Consider the following 18740-nt stretch of genomic DNA (forward strand, 5'->3'; position numbering starts at 1 on the left):
TGAATGGTTCCCCAGTCGTCGGCACCCCATTCTGCCCTGCTTTTCAATAGGAATGATTAGGCACCAGGAATGTCCAGTCTTTATGGATGTTATATTAATCAGGGATAAAACAACGTCGTTTGGGAACTTTGTATAGAGTTCACAGGAGTGGACAAAAAGGACCAGAGATTCTTTTCTAGATGCAAAGTACAATTCGGGTTCAGTTCCTGAGGACTACTGGATTGCTAATTTAAACTAATCAAAACAGAAATGATACTGCTTGATGAGCCACCTGGGTTTGGGGTGTGGGAAAGGAGTAGAAGTCAGGAATGTTCATTATCAAGGAAATGTGAAGAGGAGAGATGAGATCAGATTGATAGGTATATTGTGTATACATAATGCCTGAGCTTGAGTTTCAACCCTATCTAGCCTGGTATCGTAAACTGCACAGTCTGATTGGCTACTCTGTGAAGTAGACCAATCAGGGTACAAGAAATGTTCTGGAGGGAGATGCATCCATTGGTTGTTATATTACTATTCTGATCGGTTATTAACTCACCAGTGGGCGTGGTTATCCAAGCCCAGATAGTTTAAAAGAGAACCTGTTGCTCTCCTGTTCGTGTTCGTTCTTGTCTTGGTCTAATAAAGCTGAATCACTTGTTAATGAGCTGCCTGAAGTCTCGTACTTAACAATAGGATTAGCGATTGAAAGAAGTAACTCTGGGGGGAGGCAAGTCCATTGTCTGCAGTATGCAGATGTCAGCTGGTGGGGGGAGTCGCAGTTGTCAGAGCAAGATCTCATGTGCTTTCCAGGGTAACTTCCTAGGCATGATTATGGGGCCTGCCAGTCCTGGTGTTCATCTTTGTGTCCACTTATGTCAAGTTGCCTGGTTCATAGACTCCTTGGGTACCCCATGAGGTCCATTGCTGGTTGAAATGACCCCTCACACACTGGTGGCAAAGGAAGGTCTTTGCTTGATATATCAAATCTCTAACAGGAGTGGATGATGATACAGAAGGCCTGCTCCTTTTTGTTGTTGTTGTTCAGTCGCCCAGTCGAGTCCGACTCTTTGCGACCCCATGGACCACATCACGCCAGGCCCTCCTGTCTTCCATCGTGCTCCAGAGTTTGCTTAATTTCATGTTCGTTGCATCCAGGTTCCTATGCAGTATTGTTCTTTGCAGCATTGGACTTTCCTTTCACCATCAGACACATCCACAACTGAGTGTCCTTTCGGCTTTGGTCCAGCCGCTTCACTCTTTCTGGGGTTACTTATACTTGCCCTCTGCTCTTCCCCAGTAGCATATTGGACACCTTCCGACCTGAGGGGCTCATCTTCCGGCGTCATATCTTTTAGCCTTTTGTTACTGTCCATGGGGTTTTCTTGGCAAAGATACTGGAATGGGTTGCCATTTCCTTCTCCAGTGGATCACATTTTGTCTGAGTTCTCTGTGGCCGGTCCGTCCTGGGTGGGCCTCCATGGCATAGCCCACCCCAAACCTAACCCTGAATGTCCCAAAAGGATACCAAAGTAACGGATAGCTGTCAAGAGATCCAGAACAAGCAAGGTCACATTCTCTATCCTTTTTCCAGCAGCCAAGCAAGAGTGTTTCAGTCCCAAAGCCAGGCCTAAAGTCTGATTGAAGCAGAATAGAAAGTGCTGCTTCCTAGACAGTTACCCTCTTTCTTTGGATATCTGGAGTTCTTTACAACTATTTGCATTTGGCCTTGTATTCCCCCTCCCTTCTTGTTTTAACTGTTTAGCCTAGTCCTTAGCATGTCCCCCCCCCATCTCTTCAAGTTTCAGCCTCAGAATATTTGGAAACACAAGGCCCACTTTTGCATTCACCTGGGAGTGGCTAAAATAAGGATTGCCTTCTTACACATATGCTTGGAAGCATGTGCCATGGAACTAAGTAAGACTAAGACTTACTAATTAGTAAATATGTTTAGGATTGTGGTGCTTCTGCTGGCTGTTCCACAGCCATGATGATATGAAATAAGGTTTTCCCATTATGTTCTACGGGGAATCATTTTTCCAGAAAAAAAGGTATTCCCTTTCGTCTTAGTGTGAGTTTGGGCACTCTTTGCGGGGGAACAATAGGGTGGCCAAGTCTGGGTTGGAAAATACCTGGAGACTTTGAGGGTGAGTCCAGGAGAGGGTGGGGTTTGGGGAGGGGAGGGGCCTTGGCATGGTACAATGCCATAGCGTCCGTCCTTCAAAGCAGCCATTTTCTCCAGGGGAGCTGATCTCTTGTCAGCTGGAGATCAGTTGTAAAAGCAGGAGATCCCCCGGCCCCACCTGGAGGCTGGCAACCCTAGGGAACGATGGGTCAAATTTAATCCCAGATCACCACTCCAGGTTTGTTTTAGTCCCTAGCCTTCTATTCCTTTCCTCCCCGTTAGAGAACTTCCACTGTCTGGCACGACTTAGATCTTTTTCTTTAGCTCAGTCTTCACTACTTTCGGTACCCGGAAGGAGCGTTACCAGGCCAAACTTACAATATGGGCAACCCCTATAACCCGGGCAAAGGAAAAGCATCACTATTTGTTTTGCGCATGTGCCGACCTTGCGTATTATGGGAACCGACGGGCAGGCGCCTGCGCAGAAGCGAATGGGCGGCCTTCAGCCTTTCTTTTAGTCAGGCCCATTGCAAAGCGGCTCCTCCCCCCCATTCCCTTCCCCCCCTCCCCGGCAGCGCGGCTGCCGCTGCAGCTACACCGGGTAGGTTTGCAGGCACTATGGCGGCTCCTGCTGGGAAGGTAAGAGTGGGTGGCGGGAAGGGGGGGCGGGGGGTGCTTCGTTCCGCCTTGCTGTCCTTTTGCCCTGCGTGGTTCTGCCGAGCCGAGGAGCCCAGCGGTTGCCGAAAAGGGTCGAACCGGGGCCCCGCCTGAGCCCGAAGACTGACCGGGTTTGTTTTGATTTCACAGGTTGGGGGAAAGTTTTCGCCGTCGGTGGCCGATTGAGACAGCGATCCGAAGGCGCCCGGCCTCCAGGCCTCACCCTCGGCGGGAACGGGGTTGAGCTCCTCTAGACAAGCAAAAGGCGCCGCTCCTCAGGAGAGGGAAGAGGGAGCGAGGTCCTCGGTCTCGGCCACCTGCAGAGTCACTGAGCCAGCGGCGCCAGAGCCTTCACTGGCCTTCATCGGCCAGTCCTCTTTCCCCCCTTCGCTTCCAGGGGAGAGCTCCTTCGTCCCTGCACCAAGACCCTCCTCAGGGAGTCCTGCCAGACAGACTCCCGTCCTCCAGCGATAAGTCATCTGCAGCGCCTGAGACCATCACTAAACAGACCACAGCACTTCAACTTCCCTCCTCACCTGGCCCAACTTGCTGTCAGTTCTTTCCCTTCACTTGAAGAAACTGCCTTTTATTCAATGACCTGGATATGTTTTCGGGTTTATTGACCCTTAGGTCTTGAGGGGAGTGCAATACAGTTCTCTTCCATTAGTAATCAGGTTCGTTGTCTGCTCTGTTCCTTTGACAGTTCTAGATAGGGCCTGAGTTGTCTGCTGAGGGGTCAGCAAACCTGCTCATCGTCCCATTCGTGACTTTGCATTGATGTCTGAAGAAGATGAACCCTGGATTCACTGGTGGATCAGTTAGCCTGTTCTTGTTGCAAAGGCTTTCTGGTCATTCTTCAGTTTGTACTTAACTCTTGTAAATTTCTTGTCTTTGGTTTCCCATTGCCGGAACCTTTAATTGTTTCTCTTGTATTGAGAAAAAATCTTGGGCAGTGTTTACGGAACAGAATCCATTACATCCCAAACAAGTATTTGTGCGTGAGTCATCCTCTTGGATTTATAGCTGTCCCCACCTTAATTTAACAAGTTCTGTTTCTCCTGTGAGGCATCAAATGCTTGTTCATAGTCTTGAGAAATATGGATTAAAGTGGAGCTTTTTAGACTTACTACAGGCCTTACTAAAGGAAACAATGGAGCTTTTTTACTGGATTATTGCCAGGATTAGTTCACACACTGCAGCTATAAATTGTTAGATCTCACTTGCAGGTAATGCTTGGCCTGCTTTAATGTGACGTGCGGTGGGAATTTTGCTTATCAACTGTGGAGGGTGGCTTGGATCAAGAAGAGTTTCTCTTCTTTCCTGATTGGTGTGGCATCACATATATGTCCTCAATGCCTTCAGCGTTGGCTATCTTCACTTGCCGTCCGAACTCTCACCCGTTTCAAGAACGCCATGTCTACCTGGATGAGCCTGTCAAAATTGGCCGCTCGGTGGCTCGTTGTCGACCAGCTCAGAACAATGCTACCTTTGACTGTAAGGTCCTGTCTAGGAACCATGCTCTTGTCTGGTTTGACCACAAGACAGGAAAGGTAAGGAATTTTGCATTTCCCAAAAGATGTATGATGAGCTCTGTGTTGTATCATTTTGATCAATGTTTTGCTTTTGTTTTATGTGTTTGTAAATTAGAACTAATGTGAAGGTGCCCAGTTAAGATAGTGATTGTGACTGCTTAGGAAGTAAATTATATTAGTCTTTGCTTTTAGTTCAGTGGATAGAATTTTGCTAAGGAGGTTGGATCTTTAGGAACTGGTTATCAATTTGTGATGCTCTTGTGAGAAAATCGTATTATAATAATTGCACTTATCTGTTCACCTACCTTTTGAGACTCTGTGTGGCACAGTGGCCAGAATGGCTAGGAATGTGAAGATCCATGTTCCAGGCCCCACTCAGCAGTGGAACTATTTGGATGAACTTGGGGCCAGCCTTAGTCTAACCAGCCTAACAAGGTTGGTGTATGGATAACATGGGAGAGGGAAGAATTACTAGGTATACTGCTGTGAAGCTGAGGTTAAAAGTGTGATATGTATGTCACTGTTCCCATGTTACTGACTGATAGCCAAAACTTGTGGGGAGCTTTTGTAAGGGGAGTCACAACTCTGTCCCAAACATTAGTGCTGCTAGCATTGCTCATGCACCATGCTTGGTTCACCAGACTTATTGCACCATCTAAATACTTAGGATATGGCAACAGTCTTTTAAATCTTAAATCTATGCCCAGGTAGAAATTGCCTCTAAATCTCATACTACCCAGTGGGTGATAATAGCCTGAAACTGGATAGTGTTGTAGTTGTACAAAATAGAATGTTGCAGCGGAGTGCGATTGCTAAATGTTTGGTTGCCAAGCCAAGAAATGCAGTGCTTAAAGTGATTAGTTTTCCTTAGAAACTAAAACAATAATTTAAGCCTTATATTTTTTGTGGTAAACAAAGTAACGTTTTCTAGAAAACTGTTCAATCCAGGATGAATGCAGCTAGATACTCTCCACACATACACCCAGCTTTCCCCCTAGGTACAGTTAACTGGATCTAAAGCAGTGTGCCTGTATTTGGTTTATGTGGCTTATTTGGTATTTATATATTCTGGCAAGAGAATTTCAGCTTTGACAACAGAACACTTAATTTTAAGCAGCTGACACACATATATGGATAAAGCTGTCTGATCTGTTATGGTCGTCTTGGTACAGTATTGAACGGAGTAAAATGTTGTATGAATGATAGATATCATATCATTTGGAATGAGATTTTTAAAAACACACTTTTTTAACAAGTGGGATAGAGTTAGTGCATAATGGTATGTCTTTTTAGCCTGTGCCGGGCCTCTCAAGTCAGAACAGCTGTTGTTAAATGTTGAGGGGCTTTGTGTAGTGCTTGTTTTTGTTCAGTAGGGACTGAACGGATACAGTCAAACCAATTTTTGCCTAAGCAATCCAAATTTTAGATTGCTATCTGAGAAACAAAACATTTGAATTAAAAGTTCGGGTTAAATGTTTCAGTAACCATATTAAAGCAATGTGCTTCCCTGTGCCTACTTACGAAGCCGTTATCGCCTGTTGATTCTTTTCTGTACATGCTTGGTAAATATTTTCTGTTCTGGTGAATGCTGCTCTGAAGTATTAGCAAAATTACTCTGTTGTGCCAGCTTAAGTAGTCAGCTGGTGAAATTTTGAAGTCCTGTATGTTGTGCAACAACTAAACATGATGGGACAAGCTGAAAGGTGAATTTCATAAGGCTAAGTTGTAACATGAATTTCATAGGACTTTATATAGAGTAACTCTTATGTATGGCAAGAATTCTCACAACACTGTAAGGATTTTGTTCAATTTTTAACAGAAATTTTTACAAGTTTAAAAAGCATACACATTTTAATTTGATGTTGTCTGAAGTAGTTAATGATCCGTCAGTGTCCCATCCAGTGTTCCCTCTAAGCTGAGTTCGTGTGAGCTAGCTCACAGTGTTTAAGCCTCCGGCTCAGACATTTTTGTCCTAGCTCAGGAAGGAGGGCTCCAAAGCAAACTAATTTATGCCGCAGCCAAACCGCTCGCTCACCACTTTAATGCCAGTAGCTCACAGAGTAGAATTTTTGCTCACAAGACTCCACAGCTTAGAGGGAGCATTGATCCCATCCTGTGTATGGCACATGTCATGCCACTGTTATCATGCCTGCTGTCATTTCTCCATGTTTTGTAAGAATAATTACTGATGGTGATTTTGTAAATTGTTTGTTCAGATGCACTAATGTGTCAGGTCATCTACATGAAAGGATTTTAAAACCAAGGCCACAACTTGTTTCTATCATTATTAGCTTTCAGATCAGCAACAGGTTTTAAAAATACATTTGCCATGTTTGGGTATGAATAATTGCTTGTACTTTTCAATTCTAGAATTAGTGGGTATGATTTATTATTACTTACTGATGATAAATGTTTAATGTAATTATTGTTTAGAAAATGACCATCCACTTGTCGAATTGCTTGCCTGAGCTAGTGCTTCCTTTACTCCATTCCTCTACAGCTGCTGTCACTCCAAGCTGCTTTCTCTTGCTCGCTGTCCCAGGTGCCTGTTCTACCCTGAAATTTGTAGTTGGGATAGAGCTGTGCATGGATTCTCCACAGTATTTCTCTGTTTAACACAGTGTAAAGTTATGGGGCTTGTACAACTTTCAGCCTAAGAAACGGTAGCTCTTTAAGGTTAGAAGGGAGATCAGCAGAGCCATGTGTACAGGATGTGTTAAAACAGGGCGAGCAGGCTGGAGGCAAACTGATAGGTGAGCCAGGAGGCAGACAGGTAGTCAGTCCGGTATGTGGGGATGGGCACAGAGGGAAGTAGCTCAGCCTGTGCAGCAGGCTCATCAGCCTGAAGAGCTGGGCCAATGTCATATGACTGGTTAGAATTCTATTGGCTCCTTGTGCCACATGACACTTGCTGAACTGGTGGATGTAGCACTGGCTGGGCTGGCCACTTACAGTGATGGCACTGAAGATCAGTTGAGAGGAGCTCCTTTTTCTGGCGAGCTACTATGGTGGCATAGAGCATAAGGTACCTAGTTTCCATTGCCAGAATAATCAGTTGATGACCCCAGCATCTTACAAGTGGAGTAGATAAAAGTTAAGAGTTCTTAAAAATCAGTATTTAAATCTAAATTTCAGCTGCAGTAAGTTTCTTTTTAAAAAACAACCTGGGTTAAAATGAATTCTGAACTTCATGAGCTTACTTAAAATCTCTTCAGAATGGATTTACAATCCATTTATGAATTGAGCAAAAGGTACTTTACTTTTTAAAGGATTAATGGGGAAAACATTCTTGTCAGTCATCATGTAAGCACCTGTACTATTGTGCTCTGGACTGGCAGATTTCCACAGATGTTACCCAATGATCTATCTGGGTGACTTTTTACTCCAGATCACCTTGGTACCAGTCTTTCTTTCTAGTTGAGATTACTTTTGAGGAGTGGGGTGAAGCAGGACAGCACTTACATGCCAAAAGAGAAACTGAAGCGGAATGAAACCCTGGAAAGAAGCATCTTGTGTAAATCCCAGTGAGCACCTATTTACAAAAATCTGTCCTGGTGGCAGAGTATAGAGCAGGTGTGGCCAAAATTGCTTAACATTAAAAGCCATATAGGATGAACATGAGATGTTTGAGAGCTGCAAGACATGAACAAATATTACACACACATTTTTATTGGAAAATATGCACATTTGCTTTTTAACATTTAATGAGATTGCCAAAATAAAAACAAAAGGGGTAAAAACAAATATTGATAATAATATTTATTTGTCCAAAGATACCTATTTGTTTGCTAATGATATTTATTTGTCTAAGAGAGAGGTGGAGAGAAAGAGAAACAAAGAAAGCATATAGGTGGAGGGAGGAGGGGGAAGTAGAAAAGGGAAAGAAGGAAGGGAGAAAGAGAGAAAAAGAGGAAGAAAGGTGGAAAGAAAGCAAATAGATGGGGAAGGAGAAAGGGGGAAAGAGAAAGAGAAACAAAGCAAATAGATGGGGGCTTGAGTGGGAGGAAGGAAGAGAGAAAGGAAGGTAGAAAGAAAGAGAAAGAAAGGTAAAAAGGAAGGTAGAAAGAAAGCAAACGGGGAAGAAGGAAGGGGAAAAGAGAGAGAGAGAGGTGGAAATAAAGCAAATAAATGGGGAGGGAGTGAGGAAGGAAGGAAGAGGTGGGAAAAAAGCAACTTTAACTTTAAATGTTTTCTTCAACCCCCCCCTCCAGCTTTCTTGACTTGGAGAAGGGATTTAAAGAGACAAATGTCTTCTCTGAGCCAAGCCAGCTGGCTTGTGTAGCAGTGTGGCAAACTTGGAGAACACATTTAGCTTTAGATGGGGTGGGAGGGGAGAAAGAGAGAGAGAGAAAGCAGAAAGAAAGAAAGTAGAAAGAAAGCCAATAGATGGGGGAGGGAGAGGTGGAAAGAAAGCAACTTCAACCCCCCCCCCCCCAAGCTGCCTGACTTGGCTTGGAGAAGGGATTTAAGGAGACAAATTCCTTCTCCAAGCCGGAGTGCAGGGTGGGGGACTTTGAGAAAGCATTTGAAGTTAAAGTTGCTTTCTTTCTCTGTTCCCCCACATACACCTCAAGCTTACCCAGGAAGGGGAACACTGGCTGGGGAAGGGAAGACTGATTGGGGAGGCATGCCTCCTCTTTGTTTCCCTGACTGTCCTGCCAGGATCTGCACAATATGTGTGAAAATGATAACTTAAATATTTAAGAAACTTATAGTGTACTGTAAGATGGTTTGAAAATTAAATGCAATTTTAAATCAAAGCTTTGGTTTTAGCTTGCTTGAGGGAGGCTACAAAGATGCGATTCTTTCAGCCTTTGCAGCTGCACTTGCAGGTTAGAAAATGTTGCTGGGTCAGCCCAAGCAACAAACTCTTACCTTTGAGGGGGGCTGCAAAGGAGAGAAACAATCCAGCCTTTGCAACTGCACTTTTGTGGCTGAGAAAGTCCCAGTAGCCTCATTGTCAGCCCCAACAATGGCTGCCAAATGAGAACTTAGGGAAAAGTCATTCCTTCTGCCTATCACGTCTTTCTCGTGCTCTTTTTCATCCACTGTCCTGATCTTTCCCCTTCATTCTGGTTCCCTTGTCCATTAACACAGTCTTCCTCTTCTGTCGTTTTAAGTTCCACTCCCTTATGTTTTTTTCCATCATCAACCTCATGATCCCCCCCCCCCCCCCCCCCCTACCTTTTCTGGCTGCTCACTCTACCTGCTCTTTTAGCCTCTTACTCCTTCCATTTTCATAGCAACCTCAAATGCCTCCCAAAGATTTTTCTTTGCATCATCTACAGATGTACAGATTTTATGGTGTTGGTTTTTTTTGGTTGGGGTTCCTCAGGACGGTAGGGCAGGGGGTTGTGTGCATGTGTCTGAAAGGGCACTTTCTCACTTCCTGCCTTCGTCTTCGGTTCTGCCATCACCAAACTGAACTTAGCAAATCACATTTACTGGTGGTTTGGACACTAGTAATGGCTCTCTATGTACGTGGAGAGTGTATAGTTTCCCATCTCCTACTGCCCCTCTATCTGTGTGCGTGCAAGCAACTAGGTAGATGGGAAGTATTTTGAACACAGTATGCTTTCTTAAACGTGAAAAGGATTTTTATTTACTACAGGTTAACAATCTAGAGCATATCACACAGGGAAAAATTCACTTGTCTAACTTTAATGTTACAGTCATTACCTCAGCATCCCTCATTGAACCCATAGCTGGAGCAAATGCTTGGCCTGGCATCTGAACAGCATTAACAGGTTGCTCAGATCTTTTTAACCCTTCCTGTCCTAGTTGGCTGCAAGTCTCTTAACAATCCTGATTTTGGAAGTCTGTCCCCTCATGGGACCCTAGTGCCCCTACCCCAGTCAACATGAAATGCACATCTCACATGTATTACTGCCCAGCTCATGTTTTGGCAATAGCCATCCATTGTGCTCGTTCTTGGTAGTTCGGACAAATGGTTATCTCTCTGCAGAAACTCATATCTGGTGGCAATTCGATCATTGTATGATCCTTTTCCCTGGGAAAGACTGTTGTTCCCCAGACCCTTGGGGACCCTCAGTGAGCTTCAAGGCACCTTACATCTCACAGGCATGGCAGGGTTAACTCTCCCAATTAAAAAAAATCAGAGTTCTCTGTAAACTTGGAGGTTCCCCAGGGAAGCATCCACCTTAGCCCAGGAAGGCTCTTTGAGTGGATATATTTACCTGTGAAGTGGGGCTGCTATTATGATATTTTATAGTGAATTTTGTTTATTTACTTCATTTATACCCCATCTCTCCACAGTCGAGATCCAGAGTGGCTGACATCATTCTCCTCTCCTATAGTAATAAATAGTATTTATTTTTAAGTATTTATATAAAATTATGGATTTGATTTAGAGCAGCGATTTATATCAGCCTTTTCCTCCCCCTCGTGATTTAAATTCAACCCACCCTGCTTATAATAGCAGTGAATGTGATTGTCACTACTGCTTAAGTGGTGATGACGACGACATTATAGTGTGTATGAGAACCTGATTGCTTGGAAGCAGTTGTAACTTGCTTTGGATGAATGCCAAATTATAAAGCCAGATTGGTTGGCCTAATGTGTGAGAAATCAGCCTTCGTTAAGTTGTTCAGAGAAGTTGTATGTGTTTATAACTCAGATTGCATGGATGTATGTTGTTTTGTTTGTAAACTGGAATAGACACACGAGAATAAGTGTACAGAGGCAAACCGACTTTAAATGTAAATTTTAAGCATGATGTAAGTTTGAGTTCTAGATCAAAGTTGGGACTGTTGTGGGATGTTTCAGCATACAATTGTGGCTGATGGGGACTAGTGTGGGCTGTGTGGTGTGATCAGCTGGTGTGTCTGTAGAGTGAGGGCAGCAGGAGAGATACTTGCCTTTCTGGCTCTTGCTGTGCTTCCGTTAGCACGTTACAATGCCCAACAAGGAGTGTGGGAAGTTGCTTTCTCAGCATGCTGTAATATATGCTCAAGCACACCTGGGCAGGTAATTATGTGGTTGTCATGATTCTTTGATACCATTGATAAACTGCTATAATCATTTGTATGCCCCATTTTTGTTAATCGCAGTACATTTGGGTCAGTATTTTTATATGAATGTGTAAAAAGTCTGTGAAGCGAGTGCCTTTGTAATCAAAAGTTATATGGTATAAACATTTATAACTAAAAATGAGGGAAGCAGAAGATTTCTCTTAAGTATTCAGTGTTAAAGGAATCAACTAGCATGCAATGTAGTGCATGAACAGCAATAGATGACTTCATAGGCCTGTTACTTTTTTGAGGGAAGGAGAAGCATGAATGAAACAACATGGTGCAAAAAGTTACACAACTGTGAGTTACTGTACTTCTAGTCAATAATTCTTTAGTAGGAGCAGGGAGGGAGAAAGCAGTCAAACAGCAGGATTTAAAGCTAATGCAGTTACATATGTAATAAAGTTCAGAGATCTGATATCAGTTCCATCAGTATGGAGTTATAAGACAGTTCCCTCTCCAGATGGTGTACCTGTTGAGCATTGAAGCAGAAAACAAGGATCTAGTTCATAATTCATTGAGACCAGTCAACTTGGAAGAATACAACCTGACATTTCTCACATGCCCAATTTCTATCTAATTTGTGTTGAGAAGAGAGAATTGTGTCTATAACTATTCATTCCAATACATTTTACTGATTATTGTAATCTTTTATTTTGGAATCTGGAAGGAAAGGGATGCCAGCGGTTAGTAGCTGAAGTGTTATTTCCTACTGGTGAGGATTTTCCTGCAGGGAGACCAAATGCCACTGCCGCAGAGCTAATATTGTAATTGTTGGAACTGGTCCAGTATAGTCACATAGCACCAATTTTTAAGCAGGAATACTTTGGTACTTGCAAGTCAACAAAATTTTTGAAAGGCAACCTTACTCCAGACATCTCATTTTGTTTCAAATGAACAAAAAGAATGTCTTATTAAATTAAGCCAAATAAATATTTAAATTAATTGAACATTTTATTAGTTCATAATATGCTACCTTTTGTTTGTAATAGGAGCATTCAGGGCAGCTAACTTTAAAAACCCAAAACATATTGTAAAATAAGCAATACAGAGCATCAGAAGCAAAAAGTAGCAGCAAAATCAACTGAAAAGTACAATAGTGGCAGGGAAAAAAAGTCTTGGAAACAGAATAGATTTTGTCCAGTACCTAAACAGTGTCAACTATATTAGTCAAACAACTGTTGGGGGAGAGTTCAGTAAACAGATACAGAAAAGGTTCATTTTCTAATAGATAAAACAGCAAGCTACTAAAGATTGGAGCATCCTAGTAAGGGCCCCTGAGAATACACTTGGCACCTATACTGATGGGCAAGGTCACATAGGATAAGATAGCTTTTGAGACTTGAGAAAATCTGAAGGAATAAAAGCAACAATTTGAATAGAACCTGGGAACAAACAAAAGCCTGTTTGAACACTTGTGAAATGTGCTTACTGTTATGAACTGCTGTTAACAACTTGGTCACTGTTTTGTGGACATCTGAAACTTCTGTGAACTGTAGAAAGACAGCCTGGAGTTCAAACAAATGTAAGCAATCTTATTCACAAATAGCTTACCAGATATCTCATAGTGGATGACCCTTAGTTCAAGATGATCACCTTGAGGCTCTACATTCAAAATCCTTTCTCTACCACCCAAGAGCAGTTGCATACCTAGCCTATTTGGTGCCTGGGGTGGATAATTTTTTAACGCCCCCCTCTCTCATTTTTTGCCATCAAGTCACAGCTGACTTATAGTGACCCCCTAGGGTTTCCAAGGCAAGAGACATTCGGAGGTGGTTTGCCATTGCCTGCCTCTGTGTTGGCCCTGCTTACCTTTTGAGATCCAATGAGATCAGTCTAGGCTGGGGCTATCCAGGTCAGGGCTCTATGCAACAAAATTATTTTCTGTAAAAATAATGAAATAAAATGAATAATAACAATGGCCAGAAAATAGATTCAGATGGGTAGCCATGTTGGTCTGAAGCAGCAGAACCTGATCCTTTTTGCTATGCTCAGACTTCCTTGTGCCCCTAGTGGTTGCAGCCAGAACTGCATTTTAAAAAATAAAAGGAAAGATGTTCAGCTGGATGCCGCATGATGCTGGCCTCAAGGGTCCTTCTTCAGGGGCCTTCCTCAAGCTGCACCCAGGGCAGAGCACATCCTTCGCCTCGCCTTTGGTACGCCGCTGTCCGAGAGAACATCACTGGATGGTACTGCACAAATGCAATGCTGGCAGAAAATCCACTTTTTCCCCACCATAGTCACAGAGAGTAGACTTTCTTATAGGTTGTAGCCTGTGCACAGATTCATCCAAGGTTTCCTCTCACAGTCTGTATGCTGACCCAATTACTTCGTCATCCCCAGATTGCACTGTAGTTAGTAGGCATGGATGTTGGGGAACAATCATGATGACTGCTTAGGATATCTCTGGATTTCAGAGTTCAATGAGAGTGTTGACAGAACTGGCAGCCACATCATCCAGAAACTCCCCCGGAGTTATCTGAAAACCATCTGTATCCATGTGTCTTGAACAGATCAGCTAGTCCCCCATCCCTGCACTGATTCAGAGTTGCTCATGGTAATATTAATATTCTTTGTGAAAAGGACATTACTAATATCTCTTCCACTCCCTGATCACCATCTGCTTGTCCATCCCAGAAGACTAAATCCAGAGTGTGGTTGTGTGGATTTAGATCATGTTTTACAGTAGTATTTGAAGACCATTTGGTAGGCATCACACGAATTCATGAAACTATAGTAACTTTAGTACTAATGTTCTGCTGCTGATCTGTTTTGCATGCTAGTATTTGGTTATCTTTTAACTGAGGGAAAAGTTAAGCTTTTAAATGTGATTTTAATTAAAGATCTTTAATCAGGGCAGGTGGCTAAATTGTGATTGAGCTAATCAAGCCTAAACAGGCTGAGATATTCCTTCAGATTTAGTAGGTAACACCCAGCAATAACTACTGAAATTTACTAATAATATTAACAATATTTAGGGGAAAGTTCCAGCACTGATTATCTGTTGAATGCATGGATCCACTGTTCAATAAATGAGTTGGATTATGTAAGCAGTACTGCTTTCTGATATCTTATTTTCATTTTGGTTAATTCTGTTAACTTCATTTATATTTATACAGTGTTTTTGATGTGCAGACTATTTTATAGTCCTTTCATATTGCTTGTTCTTACAACCATCCTATGGCAATTTCCAGTTCATCATTGGGGAATTGAGTAAGAGAGTGTCTCCGTTCAGTCCTCACACTAAATCATGCTTTGAGCAGAAATCAGGCAAATTGTGATTAACAGCTATTTGACTGTTTTCATTTTCTGCTTGCTCAGTGCTCTTTCTCTGTAAGTGCATAGGTCTCTAAATGTAGTTAAAACATGACACCTAACTATAGTTAGCAGCAAACCATAGTTTTTTCAATTAAATTATATTACAGTCAAAGATCAGCAAACACCTTAAAATATTACATATAGTTAACAGCAAAAATACTTCCAGTTGACACAGATTTTTTTTTTGCAAATAGGACAAAGTGAATTTTAAAATTTCCTAAGAAGTAATAGTCTTCTGTCTGATTAGGATAGCCATAGCACAAAACCTTGCTACCTTAGCAGTAATTTCATTACAGATGTCAGCTAAAAGAAGAGTTATTGGAGTGATATATTTAGAACGAAAACCATAGTTTGAGAACTCACTTTAGACCATCATACTGACGAGGCCTCTAAGTTTATCACTGAGGTGGATTTGATCTCCTATGCTCAGAACTCAATCATAATGGTAAATGCTATGTTAAGTGAATTATGTGAGAATTGCTGCCTTTCTTAGACAAATGATGTTAAGATGTGTTTGTATGGATGAACAGTTTGAAGGCAGAAGAGAAAATTAAGGGTTGCATAGTGTAAGGTGGAGCTGCGGTGGCTCAAGTGGCTAAGACGCTGAACTGCAGGCTGTGAAAGGTCGGTAGTTCAGCAGTTCGAGACCTGAGTGTGCCGCATGAGGGAGTGAGCTCCTGTCTCCAGCTCCTGCCAACCTAGCAGTTCGAAAGCAAGAAATTGCAAGTAGATAAATAGGTACCACTTCAGTGGGAAGGTAACAGCATTCCGTGCGCCTTGGTGTTTAGTCATGCCGGCCACATGACCGCGAAAATGTCTTCAGACAGCGCTGGCTCTTCGGCTTTGAAATGGAGATGAGCACCGCAACCCTAGAGTTGGATTCGACTGGCTTTCGAGCAAGGGAACCTTTACCTTTACTAGTGTAAGGTAGTGTTGATATTTTTTCATACTGAATGGCTGTCTTCTTTGATAACAACAGAACAGATGTATAACTGAGGAAAGACTTTTAAAAACTGTAACTAGTGGAGTCCTCTGGAGCAAGGTGTTTCTGTTTTCCTTAAACATTTTATAAGCACAGTGCTTAGAAGAAAAAGTGTTCTAACAGAGTCCAAGAAGCAACTGTGTAAGAGAGTGATTTTTGAAAGCTAAAATCTTGTTGTTTGGCTTTTGGGGAAAGGGGGAAACTGAATGCAGTCCCCCTCTGGAAAGCTGATCTCTGAGATGTTAATTTTTAAAGAGCTTTGCACATGTAGCCCTAGTTGTTGGACTGGATAAGGGAGTTGCATATGTAGTGTCTTGTTGAGCATCTGGTTCCAGCTATTGTTAAGCACATGGAAACCTGAATCTGTGTGCATAGTGCTCCTAACAGTATTGAAGCATTTGTGTGGCATCAGAAAGACTCAGACAGAAGACAGAATTAGAATTTAGTAAAAACAGCGTAAGAGCAATAGTAATCCACCCTATAGATAGATTGCTCTAGAACAAAAAGTCAACATAAACATGCTCTAGAACAAAAAACCAACATAAAAAATGGAAGTTAAAGAAGAAAAACAAATCAAGCATTTTCTTATATAGACACAAAACTGGCAGCAGTTCCACCTATAACTCACTCAACATGGCACTCAACATAGCATTTATCAACCAGTACTAGTTCAAGCTGTACTTGCCTGCTAACATTACAATAAGAGTTTGTTTAAATATTTAAATGCTATGTTATATGTCACTAATTATAATTATGCACAGGGATTGTGTTAAACTTAGATGAGGTGAAAAGATTTGGTCACGTTTCCACAGTTGCATACTTCCTGGTTCTGATGTTCGGAGTCTCTGTCTACTGTTGTACTGAAAACTCTTCAGGAGAATGTTTATTTGCTGGGATTGTCTCTGGACACCCACATTGGTCAAGTGTCTCTCCCTCAGTTAGCATAAGGAAAATGAAATAGACCAACTGCTGTCTTCTAGCACCTCCCTGTCTGACTGTAATTCTACAATTGAGAAAACTAGCTATTTAACAATGTATTTGGAAAATGCATATGCAGCACCTAGTCAGTAGCTGGCATAGAGATAATGAAGCAGCTACTTAAACTGTTTAGGCAAAACAGATGTACTTTTGTGAGGTAATACCTCAGCTCTGCCAAATCAAAATGTTGTCTTAATTAACCTTTTGATACAGGTAAGTTAAATGGGTTTAGGGTGTGAAAGATTTCATTTTACTTTCTGTACTTATATTTTAAAAATATAGTTACCCTTGGGTGCTTATTGTATTGTGTAATATTTGATATCAGTACGACTCTGTCATGCTTGTTTGACTTGTATGTTCAAGATTCTGTTCGGATCACTATGGCATAGCTTACGATATCATTACTCCTTAGTCTGGTTATGGACTGGGGATTCAAGTGATGGGGGAAACTATAGCCATAAATTGTCTTCAAAATGTAATGTTGCTTGTGTTGTAAATTAATTATTATTTGAAGCCAGCTTGAGCAATATGCAGATGCTTGGATATATTTAGTGTAAGCTGGGACCTGCGAGTTTTATTGTGGGGGGAGGGGAATCCCATCCTTCTCTCCATTTGCTCAGGTAGCCATTTGCTGGCCCTCCCATCCACCTGCAGTGTGACTGCCTCTGTCTGCCTGGTTCATGTGGTGGCTGCTGCTCCTGTGGGCTGTGGTTCCTCCTCCTTCTCTTCCCACCTGTTTGCAACACCTCTGCCTGCCTGATTTCATGCAGGTGCAGCAGGGGTGGCTCCCACTCCTCACCCACCTGCGGTGGTGGGGGGAAGGTGGCAGGGAGAAGGTGGCTGTAGCTCCTCTTCACCCACTTGCAGTGCTAGGGGCACTCCTTGTTAGGATTGCTAACTGGTGTGGTGGCAGCTCCTGTTCTTCCTTGGCCTGGCTTATGCAGTGGTAGCTTCCACCTCCCCCCTCCCGGCTGCTCTTCTCCATTCACTTCCAGGCCATGGGGACACTCATTCATGTTGTTCGTGAAACTTTGCTCTCTTAGGGGGTTTAAACCCCCAGCTTTTTTGTTTGTTGTCTCTTTTTTGCAAACCTAGGGTCTTCCAGGTCTCCAGAAGAATACCCCTCTATCTGAACTTGGCTGTATTCTCTGAATCTTTTGATTCACTTGGTGGTCAGGTTCAAAATTAGCTATAGGCCATACCTTAGTTTCTTACAGCCAGGTTCAGAATTAGATATTGGCTATACCTTAGTTTCTTGAAGCCAAAAACACACCCACATGAGACACAGAGGGTATGGTATAGTGGGATGATCACAGAATGTAAAAGAGGTATAATTAATTAGATTTTAAGCTCAACTTAATGTATGCGGGAGTGGTGTTTTGGGAGCAGCTATTTACAAACTAGGTCAGATTGGGCACAGCTTTGTAGAAAACATGAATGGGCCAAGGAGCTCTAGGGCCAGTCAGTGCTAAAAATAAGTCTTTGTGTTGAGTAACAAGATTGTGGCTTCAAAATGGTCTTTTGAAATTATTTATTAATGTTACCTATAGTCCGTCTTTCTCACTGACACCCAAGTGGCTTACACATGTGAGTGAGTGCAATCAATTGGCTGGGACTATTGAAATTAAACCAATGGATATGGCAGAGCTGAAAATGATATTTAGCTTTAAATGTATTTCTGATAATATGAGTAACAGATGTGAAGAGTTCAAAAGTTTATTACGGTCATAAGACCAGTAAATACATAAAAGATATGGGATATATGTGTAAAAGACACACTCATTTCATTAATTTATTTCCCAGCAACAGACGTTTCCTTCGTCAAGTGATACTGCTTTTTGAGTGCTATCACACAGAATTTTGCTACTGAATATGATACAGTTCTCTGACTATCACCTAATAGATATACCTGAAGAGTAAATCAAGGCATATGTTCAGAAAAGCCTCTCTTTGTTTTTACCACTATAGAATTTATGTTTGCTTCATGCTTACTTAGGTGTCTTTAGCAATGATTTTGAGGTTTTTTCCTGAAATACCAGTGTACTATGGTAGGTTTCACATACTGGAAACATTCCCAAGGGCACTTAAGGAAGCGGTGGTCTGTCCTCTCAAAGAAACCATCTCTGGACCCGGTAAAA

General features: G+C 42.2%; 1 protein-coding gene across 1 annotated transcript in view; it reads left to right on the forward strand.

Annotated features, from left to right (window-relative positions):
- Window positions 1-2666: 2666 nt before the first annotated feature.
- SLMAP (sarcolemma associated protein) overlaps window positions 2667-18740 on the forward strand; it is a gene marked incomplete at its 3' end in the record, with an annotated part of 130632 nt that continues 114558 nt past the window's right edge. The window contains exons 1-2 of the mRNA XM_015407061.1: window positions 2667-2743; window positions 2912-4311. Coding sequence (XP_015262547.1) covers window positions 4105-4311 — 207 coding nt within the window. The remainder of the gene's footprint in view (window positions 2744-2911; window positions 4312-18740) is intronic.

Source organism: Gekko japonicus, unplaced genomic scaffold, assembly GCF_001447785.1.
Source record: "Gekko japonicus isolate JY-2015 unplaced genomic scaffold, Gekko_japonicus_V1.1 scaffold2234, whole genome shotgun sequence".
Taxonomy (NCBI): domain Eukaryota; kingdom Metazoa; phylum Chordata; class Lepidosauria; order Squamata; family Gekkonidae; genus Gekko; species Gekko japonicus.